Source organism: Strix aluco, chromosome 24, assembly GCF_031877795.1.
Source record: "Strix aluco isolate bStrAlu1 chromosome 24, bStrAlu1.hap1, whole genome shotgun sequence".
NCBI lineage: Eukaryota > Metazoa > Chordata > Aves > Strigiformes > Strigidae > Strix > Strix aluco.
Window position 1 is genome coordinate 5,178,392 of NC_133954.1, and position 12,474 is coordinate 5,190,865.

Below are 12,474 nucleotides of genomic sequence, written 5' to 3' on the forward strand. Positions count from 1 at the left end.
AGAGAGGATGTTTCCTTGGTAAGGAAGGTGACGGTGGGGGCGTGCTGCAGTTTCATATTCTTGCACGTTAAAGTATAAAATTTTTAGCTTATGCAAATGTTTCACTTCCTCCTCATATGGCAGCGGTAACTTAACTGATCCCAACACCGGAGATGATACTATCATAAACTCTCCTGATCCAGTCAACAAGATGCTAGCATTTACTTCAACACTATTAATAATCTTAACTGGCAAGGATCTTTATCTCTAAAATGGCATAATATTAGTTACATCTTGTATTTGCAACGGACCGGTTATTAGAATGTACATATGGGTTTGCTCTTAATATTTTGGATTGAATTATCTTTCGCAGCCTTGACTCAGCTCAGCATGGAGACAGAAGCTGGGCTGTGCAGATGCTGGGTAAGGAGCTGCTGCCTGTCCTGCCCGCAGTCTGCCTGTCCTGCCTGCAGTCAGTCTGCCTGTCCTGCCCGTAGTCTGCCTGTCCTGCCTGCAGTCTGCCTGTCCTGCCTGCAGTCTGCCTGACTTGTCTCTTTAGCATAAGCATTACAGCATTTGTCCTTTCTACCTGTCTGCAGGGATGTGTTGGTATGTCCAGTGCATTCCACTGCAGTCCTCGCCGTGCTCAGTTTAATTTAGATGAGTGTGAATTAAGGTACCCTTAAGTGTAAATACAAATTCAAGCTGTGGGGTTTTTTTTTTTAAAACCCTCAATATTGTAGAATATTTTAATCAGCTTTATTGACTCGGCAAACACAGGACTTCACTCCCTGCCAGTTAAACCTTGGCAAGGAACATTTTTCTCCAAATAGCCCGGAGGGTTGAACAGCTACTGCCTGCCTTGGGAGCAAACCCCACCGCCTTGGCCCACCCCAGGAGGGGAGCAGCCCCCCGGCATCACCCGCACAGCACCGCAGGGAGACGGGGCGAGGCCCAGGAAAAGCGATGCCTTGCCAGCAGCCAGAGCATCTTTTGTTACAGCCTTTCTAGGAAACAGCTGGAGCAGAGCCAGCGAGGAGGGGATGGGAAGGGGGACAGGGCGAGGGAAAGCCTGGACTGGGAATACAGATGTGCACGGGGGCTGCCCCGGCAAAGAGGAGGGGAAAATGGCAATCCTTTGTACGCCGGACAGCACGCCGCCCGCGCTTGATTGGGGGTGACAGTAATTTCGGGGCCAGCGAGGTCCCCTGAGCGGGGGACGGTTACCATGGCTACAGCAACAGCATCTCAGCCACTTGCTGTCACATCGCGTTGGTGATTTAACGAGTTCATTACCAAATCCTCAAAAATAATAATAACAATAATGATATGAAAATGGCTTGGCAGCAGCGGGGCTCCGAAGCCCCCAGTCACCCGCGGAGGGGCCGTGGGGTCGGTGCTGCCCCTCTCGCCGTGCGGAAGCCACGCTCAGGTTTCCCAGAGCAGGGATGGGGAGGAGGAGGAGGGCGGTGGAGGTAACCCGCCTGCATCCTCGTGGGCTGGAAGGGAGGGCATTTTCTTTTATTTTTAGCACCGTGTGCTTCAGGACGGCGTGCTGGATAGAAACCCTTAGCATGAAAATTACTCAGTGCTCTGAAAACTCCCCCTCATCATATGCAGCTGCAATGAGTTGATGGAGGCTCTTCAGACTGTACAGAAATGGGGAAATAGCACCAAAAAGCCTATTTCTCACAAGTACCATGGATTTGGTTGTTTCTTTTGCAGTGTGTGATTTAGCAACAAAAGTCATCTTGCTTCTCAGGCTACAGGCAAGCTTTAGCCATGGCTGTAAGTCTGCGCAGCATCATATGATATGATAATGTACAGAGTAATTTTCCATGCTGAGCCTTACCATGGGGTTAAAGTGTCCTTTCCAATTATTGCAATATTTCTTTCCCTTCCCCTCCCTTAATATTTTCTCTCTCTTACTGGCCAGAGCTAGAGGAGGGGAGATAAATCTATTCCTGCATATATAAAGGTTAAATTTTTATAGACAACGAGATGTTTTAACACATGGAGACAATAACACTATCTTGTTAAAAATAAGCAAACTCCTCCGCCTTAGTTATGTGGCAATTACAGAAAAAATACATCTACTGGAGCACTCAGCTGCAATTTAAAAGTAAAATCAAAATCTAGTTCTGTTTGTCTGGTTTGACAAGATTTATTGAAATCTTTCATTATGCGGCAGGTTCAAGAAAACCTCTCTCCAAAGTACACATACAATTTAGAAAATGAAAGCCTGAAACAGTTTATTATTAGAAGGTGGGTTGAATTTTGTGAGGCTCCTACAAGAACATATATCATCTTGTACATTTTGGATATTTTTTGCTGAAGCTATTAAACTCTTGGCGTACAAACCTATTATTAAAACAGCGATTTAGTCTAAGGCAGGATAAATACTTTGAAGTCTATTTAATTGACTTGTTTCACTTCAGAATTCAATCTCGGGCCTAAGACTAAAAAGAATTTAATTCACAAATTTTCCCTTCTGCGTGTTTCCATCTGCCTGCTTCTTGAATATCAGGGCACTTTAGGGACGGGTCCCCATGGGGTGGTCTCGTACCCGGCAGAGTTGCAGCATCTACCAGCAGTGGGACCAGCAAGTTGCAGTCTAAGAGTATTTCTCTTTTTCTCTTGTATTCTAAGCTTTGTGGTGGAAATGTTTTACTTCTTGATTGCTTCCATTACATCGTGTTCAGGGTAATATTCTTGTTGTGGAAATGCAGAGTATTTTCTGCCTTCCCTTCTATTGCATCTTTATTGAAGGTCTCAAGAAATAAATGTGAGCTCTGTGTCCACATTCGTGTTCAGCTAATATGTCTACCAAGGGGAAACTGCTGCTCAGATACAAATTGAAATCTATTTTTATACCGTCCATATTATGTTTTTATTGTCCTGTCTCTTTTTTTTTTCCCCCCTCTTGTTCATTTTACCATGTCTGTCTGCATTATTTTCATGTCTGATGATAGATACACCTATGCTCTCCAGGCCTGGTGAAATACTGGCTTTTTCCTAGGTGATTTTCTCTGTCCCTGCAATTAACTCGGCGTGTTTGATTTGACCTGCGAGTAGAACTACGTGCTGAGATGAAAGCAGGTGGCGTGTTTGTTGGAAGAGAAGTGATGCGCTTCGGACGCATCGTAATTCCTCTCTGAAACACTTGCAGATGCAAGTCTGAGCCTGTCACGTGCCGGAGTGGTAAGACACAGTACAGGTAGTGCTGGTTGGACTGGGCTGCTAAATAAATAGCCATGGTAGCCTTTTGGATAGGCTAGTGCCAGGGAACGTCTCTTGGTGGAAGGTACTCACCCAGCAAAGTTTCCTGTGCTGCCTGAGGTTATGCCAAATTCTCTTTTTTATTTTTTTTTCCCTCTTTCCGACAGTGCTCAAGTTATCCCCCATTACTGTGATCTCTCTGCATTATCGTTGTGCCCCGCTTTGGATTTTTTTTTTTTTTTCAGAAAGGATTTTGGTAGGACTCTACCTGTGTGCTCCAGCTGGTTTGGAGCGTCCTTCCTCGGGGTTTGTCTGCCTCCCGTCAGTGCACGTCACAGCAGCACTGCCCAGGACTTCCCAAGACCCCATTCAGCGTGGGATGAGCCGCAGAGGCTTCCCCTGCGCACAAGAACACCAGGAGTCATCCCATCGTGTCTGAGAGCTACATGGCCCCTTCGAGTAAACCCCCAAAATGAAGGTTTTGAGAGATCAGTGGACAAAATCTATTTGGATGCCTGCAGGGTCTCTTTTAAGTGGAGTAGAGCTTAAGAACACACAGTAGATTATTTTACCTTGGGTATATAGGCATTTGCTTAGCAATATCTTATGTAAAAATGATTGAATGTCCCTTTGTTGATGCAAACTGAAGGTCAGCTGGTCAAAACAGGATCCTGAACTTCCCAAAGGAAATCTGTTCACACTCCCCCCTTCCCCAAAACACTCCATGTAGGAGTTGGGGGAAGTACAGTGCTCAGAGCTAGTATCAGTCAGACATGTAAGACTGAAATTTATGTCTTACTGTTGTTTTTAAATTTCTGCTGGAAAGAAAAATAAACTGCTTCATGTGTCCACAAAAGTACGTGCAGGATACCCCTGTTGAGCTTGCTTTGGCAGTGTTAGCTTTGCCACGTGGCATGGATCAAGGTCTGATGTTTTCTTTTCCTCTTCCCTTGTGAAATGTAAACCCACATGGATTATCACTGATATCCCCAGGGTAACCCCACAGGGAGCTGCAGCGCATGTGGTCAGTGCTGATAGAACAACCTTGGCTCTTGGAATTTGAGCTGTTTGTTTGAACTGGAGCGTAATATGGCATATAGGTTCTCTGCATTTCACGTGATAAATATTAATTGTCAGCATCAAACAAAAAGATGGGATAACACAGAGTCCCCCTTCATAATCCCCCAGCGTTAGGAAAGGCATGTCAAGGAAATGGTTTCTTCTCTCCAAGTGTCTTCATAAATTCCAATTTATTAGGTAACTAAGTGATATCTTTGGGGTAACCTAAATTAAAATACAGCAAGACTTCCAGGTAGAGCCGTGAGCTTGGCAAGCTGTTCCTGACAGCACAATCAGTGCAGCTTTTGTGCTACAGAAACTTCCCAGCGAATTAGGATTGAAAAGAAAAAAAAAAAACAGCTGGCCGTGAATGGCATGAGGTTTGGGGGCTTTTTGTTCCTGTCGCTGCTACTCTTTTCAAACAGATGTTAACACTCTGATATTAGACTTCTAGTGTTTCCACTGTGAGTTACCCCTTCAGCCTCCCAACGCTGAAAATTGATACGTGTTGGGGCCGCTTGAGAAATGTCTGGGATTGGAGAAGTGTTTGCTGTAAGCTTGGCTGTGAAGCTGCATGTTGGAAAAACCTCTCCAGACTCCTTTGCCTCCAGAGTTACAACTGTGGATGTCTGGGCTGCTTCAGGACGGAGATTTCACAATTGTAATTTTCAGCTAAATTCTTTTCTTTGGAGTTACCAACTTCTTTTTAATCAGATTTCTTCTACATAAAAATCAGAAGAAAATATGGAGGTGGCCCCATAGCCAGCAAAGGTGTGAATCAGCCGCAGGAGAAAGCAGCTGAATCCCTCTGCCCATCGCAGGGTCCCAGGCACAGAGGAGCTGTGGCTGCCCCATCACTGGAAGTGTTTCACAGCTGCCTTTCAGGTGACATCTGCCGGGAAAATCTGCTCCCAGACTGTGCTGAGATGGTGAAGGCTGCCGGAGGTCCTTCCCCTAGGTTGTGGTATCTTGGTGCACGTCGCTTGCTGCAGCCGTTGGGTTCAAGGACGCCGCTCGTGTCTCGCAGCTCGGGGTGCCTCAGGTGTGGTGTACTGAGGAGCAGTGAGGTGATTCAGAGAGTGCAGGCACCGAGGTCATGGACTGGGAAACAAAAACTTCCTGTCTTTCAGCTTAGTTGGCCTCAGTCAATGTCCTCTGCTGAAGCTTTTGCTCCTTCAAAAGCTAAAGCACAGATAATGCCTTTAGAAACCAGCGTAACGGATCCTGACTCATTCTAAGGCTGATTTCTTTGGAAACTCTAAACCTGCTTGAGTCAGGGCTTGTGAAGTTGAGAGGGAATCTCTTGGGGCTCCCTGGAGGAAATCCTGAAGTGCTCTCCAGGATTGCAGAAGGATATTAAGTAGAACTTGCACCCCATCTCCTTGAAACATTGTGCAATGCACAAGGATAAAACCACAGTGATGCTGCCAACAAAACCGGAGGAAGTGAAATGCAGTATCCAGTCTGATACCTTTAGAGAGATGGTTCTGTGAAGATGTGTGATTTGGGAAGTACTGATAATCTTCAAAGAGAAACAGTGGCAGGTCGTTTAGATCTGTGATCTCTCAAACCACCAATCCACCTTCATAGCATTATGCTCCTGCAACTTAAGGATGCAAAAAAGGTCTCCTGACAGTGTGACCAAGGAAATTCTGTATATTTATGAGAGGGAGGATTTCTAAAGCAGAGCATTTACTCGCAGTAATGAGACATTACTTAGAGTGGTGGTACTTGCTTCTGCTGTCCACAGTTTGACACAGAAAATGACATGCTGGAAATGTTTTCACAAAAGAGCTACAAGAATAATTTAAAATGCAGGAAAACAAACTATGGTTAGCACTTGATAAGGTCAATCTATTGGTTTATAGAAGATTAGTTTCAGAGTTGGGTTGATTGTTATCTCTGAATACTCAACAAAAACATTTCTCCCTGTGTATGTAATATTTGGGGCAATGTCTTTAGGGCCGTGATAGAAGCTTTGTCACAGAGTCTTGAAATCAGAGGAGCAGCCTTGGTCGTGTCTGAAATGAGATATTCTTGTTTCATTTCTCAGTCTTCCAGTCTCAAAACCATCTGGTATCACATCCTGACCCAAGTGCTGTGCTGATGGTGGAGAAGGGACAGGGAATGCCAGACAGTCCTGCAGTGGTGATAATCTCCCTGCTGAACCCTTCAGAAACTTCAGAAGGATCTTTTCGGGCCATTTGATAAGATCTATCTACTCGTTTGTTGAGAGATGGTGACAAAGGAAAGGTCTTTGAAGTTTTCAGGAGGTGGCCTGACTCTGGAACAGAAGAGCAAGAGGCAGGAGAGGCTGGGCTCTAGGAAGCCTCCTAGGTGCCAGGAGACCACCACTGCCAGGCCTCCAGCACTGTGTCTGGCATATTTGTCATATTTGTGGCTCCCTTGCTCTCTGTCCTGACAATCCGCTGGGATGAGCTTGGCAATTGGTGCTCTCATTTCAGCTGAAGTCTTTGTTTGACAGCAATTAACTGCTGCAGTTTCCAAAGCTACCGAGCCTTTCCAAGGGGCTCAGGAGAAGCCATCTTCTTCCACTGGCTCCACCACCAACTCTCTGCAAAGACCTTGGCATGGAGATACAAAACCAACAAAAAACCCTCCCGTTGTGCTGGGCCAGGCTGTGCTCACCGCCTGCCACACAGAGACAGAAATGTTTTTTGAGAGATCAGTCAGAAATTTTCCTCTGGAAATACCACGTGTCCAACACCCTTGATGGAGAGCTAGGAAAGGAATTTATTCATCTGCATTTGGACTGGGGTCCAAATTTGGTCCTATCAATTCTCTGATGATCTGCAACCTTGATGGGAAGGAATATTGTGGGGAAAAAAAATGGAAAGCCTAGGCAGGGTGAGCAAAGCGATACTGGTATTACTTACACGAGTGTTGTAGTCACCAACAATGAGGGTTTTATGCCAGCTGCTGCTGCACACAAAGAGGAGTCCTGGCCCGGACGATGACAATAATCAGGCTGGTGCACATTGCCAGGGCACAACAAATCTCCTATGAAAAGAGAATTCGCCAGCATCTGGGTACCAAAAATCTCCACTTCTCCCTAAACTTGTAATACCTTTATTTTCAAATATTTGTCTTATTAATCTGCTCCCTAGCAAATCTGTAGCTGTCAAAAGGCCTGGGCAGTGTTGGCTCTCTGTCTCAAATGCCTTTGTCACTTGGTCAGGGCTGGCAAGAAAACTGGGCACACAACCAGCGCGTGAAGCGGTGACGACTGGGCTGCGGCGCTCGGGTGCAAGTTCATGCACTTGGCAGTGCTGGGTGGGACGGGGTCAGGAGGTAGCCTTGGCCTGCAAGAAAGAGGAGAGCCCTGTCTGGGATAAAACCCAGCGATGCTGCGTTACAAAAAAAGCCCTTAAGAAGAAGGATTAAGAGAAGAGCTGTCGCTGTGGAAGGAGAGGCCAGAGCATAGGGTGGAAGCAGGAGACTGATGGAGCTTCAGGTTGCCTTTGGAGGACAGGGAGGAAATTGTCCTTTGTTTTTTCTCTGGCACCGTGTGAGTGGTTTTAGATGAGCTGAACACAAGCAGAGGACGAGTTGCTCCATGCTGGTGTCGGTGACCAACCTCATCAGAATGGCAGCGGGGGAACGTGGGGCAGTAGCCCCGTGGTGTGCCTGGCCCCTGCCCCATCGCTCCCCTCCCCACACCTTGTCCACCCTCGCCCTCCTCCCCACCTTCCCACCACACTCCCAGCTTTTTGCTATCCACTGCTCCTTTCTCATGCTCTCCAAGAATCATGTTCACTCTTTTTTTTTTTTTTTTTTTGGTAAAAAAACCATGAATGTGGTGCTGCACTCACCTTGAATGAGCATGAAAACAGATTCACCTGAGCAGCATCAGAGCCGTTGCTTGGCTTTGTGCCTGGTCTCATTTTTACTTCATACAGAAGCCACTTGAGCTAAATCAAGCTGCTGTTAAACCACATAGCCAGCCCTGCTTTATCACTTTTTAAAATAGATTTTGGTTACGAGCACAGCTTGGCGCTTGGGTTAAACAACCCCAGCAGCCGTTGAAGGCAACGGTGCCGAGCACGAGCTTGTCTGCTCTCACCTTCCCGCAGTGGCTGTCTGGACAGGGCTTTTGTCACCCAAGAAAGGTTAATTTGGCTTCTGGGTGTTGTCCCTTCGCCAGCCCCCACGGGTTTGCACATCTTTGGTCAGAGGGTGAAGCTGAACCCGGCGGCAGTGCAAGCCGACAGCCTCCTCGCCTCACTCACACAGCAGAGCCGCCGGCGTGCCGACAGCCCTCCCGCAGCTCCCCCGGGTGCCTGGCAGCACGGATTTTTCCAGCAATTCAGGAGGAAAGAAGTGGAGCAGTTAAATTTCACTGACGCCCAGGAAGCCACGGGATGCATCCTTGGGAGCACCGGCGAGGCAGCGTCTCTCCTGGTATCTCAGGCGAGGGTTTGTGGGGAGCACCCGTGGCTGGGTGACGCTAACCTGGATCCACGGGAAAAACATCCCCTTAATTCTGTGGGTTTTCTTGCAAAGCAGATGGGTGGGAATTGTGCAAAGAAAAAAGCTGACAAGGAGCAAGCGCTGCGCCCTCTCTTTTTGTAGCCAGAGGCAGCATTGGCCATCAATCACAATCACTACAGCAACTTATTACTTGACATTTTATTAACAAGAAACCCATTTATGACTTGAAAATGCTTATTCACGAAATCTGTTTACACTTAAGATTATATAAGGAGACACATGCTGTATTGCCTTACATTATCAAAACCCAGTGACTCATTAAATTTAACCAGAGCAAGTGCTGAACCGGCACGTGCTTTGTTAAAGCCGTCTTAATTTCCAACATGCTGTTTCCCTGCTGTGGCTTATGCCCCCAGTTTTCAAATCTAGGCATCCAAGTGTTAATTTAATTTCTCCTGTCTAGTGGCACAAGGGCAGATGGGCTGAAATAGTCTATTTTGGGGTTTTAAAAGCCATCTTTGACCTAAAAAAAAAAATGAAGCTTATTGGAAGATGCTTTTTCTGGACTCTTGATTTACCAAAGGCATTTTGGCCCAGGTAATTAGCATTAACCTTGATAGTATATGCTACTTATTTTGAGCATTTTCTATTTTTCCAAAGTAAAACCAGAAAGGTTAAAGGAATTAGAGAAGGTAGGATTCAGCTGTATTTATTCTAGTCTGAGTTCAGTTTGTAAATATAACTTGAAAACTGCCAACACTTGTTAATTGTTCTTCTTAATACTTAGTGAGCTGCCAGTGATGTTACTAAATCAAGTTGTTGATTTAGTAATCAAACTAATCACAGTACTTCAAAATTCTTTTAATTTGAAGTCACTTTAGATGCTGTGGAGTTAAGGAATCATGCTGTAAGCTTATTGTCAAAGGGGCTTTTTACATACTTATAATTTTAAAAACCAACACTTTGATTTTGTTTTAGTAAAATGGTAGAAAAACAGCAGTAAATCTCTGTAGCGAATTGGTGATGTTATTCTGGATTTTGAGAACAATTGAAATTGAAAATATTGACTAGGCATAGGTTTAATTTAGGTTTTAATGATCATTTTTTTTATAAGTAGTCCTTAAATCCTTCCTACAAAGCAATCAACACTCCAGAGGTAAAATTCCACCCCTAGGAATTGAGGAGGAGGCAGCTTTAAATAAATAGCACACCACCCTCTTCTCCCTTTTGTCTGTGTCCTTGTGCAACCAGGCAGCAGACGGCTCATCGGCTCATCGCTTTGTTTTTTATCTCCTTTGGATCCTGCAGATGAGGAGAAGAGATAAAGCCATGAGGTAAAGGAAGGAGTCTCCACAGTAGCAGTCAGCCCCAAGGCTAGAGTTTCACAGGCAGGAGATGCCAGCAGTCCCGTCTTCAACCGGTCCTCCTGGAGCTGAAGGCTCTGCCCTCGGGTTTGAAACCAGTTGGGTGTCCTCCTCGCCAAGAGCCATGGCCATACCCTGCCCCAGCCTCCTTCCGTGCTTTTCTTGGTGAGGAGATTCTCAGAGCATCAGAAATGAGCACTGGCACATCCCTGTCTCTGGAGAGCACCGTGGTGGCTGCCTCATCACAGCAGTAAATCTATTGACCATTTCCATTTTCCCAGTCTACTGCTTTTTATTTTGTCTCAGGTCTAAGGACGCGGGAGGTGCTCCCCTTCCCAGCCGTGCCCAGGTGGTGTGGGGTATTCCTTCCGCAGCTTTTCTGTCCCATCCTGGCTCCAACATTTGTGGAGCTTGTGAGCTGTTGACGTCTAGCAGTCCTGTGTCTGGAAGCCTCTAGGAAAATCTTAAATTCATCTGGATTAGGATCAACATCACCTTGTTCTTAAAGGTGATGGAAGTGTGCAAGGTTGCGAGGTGGCAGCTAGTAGACAAAAACTGCTTTTCACAACTTGTCCTCTGCTGGTGCCTTCAGCCAGGGCTGGCCATAGCAGCTCAGGGGTGGCTGGCCCTCAGCAGCCTCCCCGAGCCATCAGCTCTGATTGGATTTGATCGCTGCCTAGTCCTGAAATTGGATCTAATTTTCGACTTGGCCCCGTTTGGGATAGGGCCTTGGAGCAGCTGACCTCAGTGATCCCCTCCAGCCTGAATTATTCTGTGGTTTGTTTTTCAGGGCCCAGTGCTGGAAGAGCAGATAGTGCAGGACTGAGCTGGGGTCCGCTGGGAGCAGACCTGGCTGGGGCACCTCTCGCTTTCTGGGTCAGCCAGGAGCTGGGAGCAGGGGGAGGGGGTGATGTACACGTTCAGCCTCGGGTCACTGGCTGAGTCTCATCGATAACAGCTCTTCTGGACAGCTGAACGGTATTGATGGGCTGCAGGAACCGCTTATCCATCAGAGCCGAGCAGAGGAAAAATAACCTGTAGCCAGTGACTGAAAAATGCATGAAAAAATTTGGAGAGGCATCTTGGGCTTCCTTGCTGCCCTGAGAGAGCAGGGTAGCGTGGCCAGATACCAGCAGGATTGTGCTGTTGAGGGTTTCAGATTCCTCATAAGTGCTGGATCACTGTGGAGTTTTCCCTTCCTACTCTGACCTTTGCAAGTAGAAGCTAAAGTGGAATTTTTGGAAAGTCCCTTTCCAAGCTGTCATTCTGCTCATGGCCAAACTGCAGCCCATCACTTGCCTTTTGGCTTCTCCTTGTCAAATAAACCTGGAAAGAAAAAAAAACAGGTTGAAGTATAGTCAGGAGCAGTAGCAGGTGTTAATATCACACATCTGTAGGGCTCCTCCTGTAAAGAAACGTACCCAAATAGTGTGATTCTTTGAGGGTGAGATCCAGCTGGCTTCGGAGTCTGCGGCTGTGTGAGTCTATAGTGAGGCTGGGTTTGGGTTGTGGTTTCCTCTGTGAAAGAGGATGCTGAGCAGCTGGGTGCTGGTGGAGAGGTGACACGAACTGCTCTGCAGTTTGTCCAGCTTCCCCCCAGGGAATCGTGGGCAGCACGGGAGGCTCCAGCTCTCCTCTCAAACTCGCCTGGGAGTCGGGCAGGTTGGGGATTTTGCAACAGACTGAGAGAGAGCATATGAAGATGGTTCTCGCTGTAATAGGAAGAGCACGTGGATGCCTTCAGCAGTGGAAAGAGCGACTAATAGGCTGACACAAACTAATTACATCCTTACTATACTTCTGAGATTCTGTTAAATGGCGGTGGGAACTAAAGTGAAACTTGTGGTCCGTATAAAATGGAGCGCTGTGTGATGGCTTCCGGTGCTCTCCTGTCCCGGGCTGCAGATTAGAGCCAGCAGTCAGCACCGTTCCACAGTAATATCCTGCCCGCTTCAGGATTTTTTCAGTTCCAAAAAGCAACTGTCTTCTTTTAAATTTCTAGTGTATGCAAAGAGGTTTTTTTGTTTGTTTGTGGCTTTGAACAAAGTATGTTTTCTAGTCCTGCCTTCTGTTGGTGAATATTTTTATGGAGGACTGGGAGGGAGCTGTGTGCCTGGCTGTCAGACTTGTCTTTGGGGGGTAGGAAGGGTGTAAGATAACCAGTAAGTTAACTTCTCTTTCCTCTGATCATTTCTTTGAATTATATCTTTTATCGTGCAGGCGAGCGGCTGGCGTGCTTATATCTAAGGAGGTTGCAGAAGGGGGCTTTGGCAGAGATGGGAACAGGAGCTCTGCCTCTCATGCTGCCCAGCCCAATTTCATCCAGAATGCCTTTGAAATTTAATACACCTCTTAAATGTGCTTCATTAGGCTGTTGTTAACAGCTGTTCTAACTAGCGTT

At 46.6% G+C, this 12,474-nt stretch overlaps 1 protein-coding gene across 2 annotated transcripts in view; it reads left to right on the forward strand.

Annotated features, from left to right (window-relative positions):
• MYO1D (myosin ID) overlaps positions 1-12,474 on the forward strand; it is a 166,296-nt gene that overhangs the window by 132,057 nt on the left and 21,765 nt on the right. Inside the window, exons 22-23 of one of the 2 annotated variants that reach the window (XM_074849312.1) lie at positions 353-402; positions 579-650. The exons of the other annotated variant lie outside the window; for it this stretch is intronic. Coding sequence (XP_074705413.1) covers positions 353-402; positions 579-634 — 106 coding nt within the window. The 3' untranslated portion in view covers positions 635-650. Of the gene's footprint in view, positions 1-352; positions 403-578; positions 651-12,474 lie in introns of those variants that run through there. 2 annotated transcript variants of the gene reach the window in all.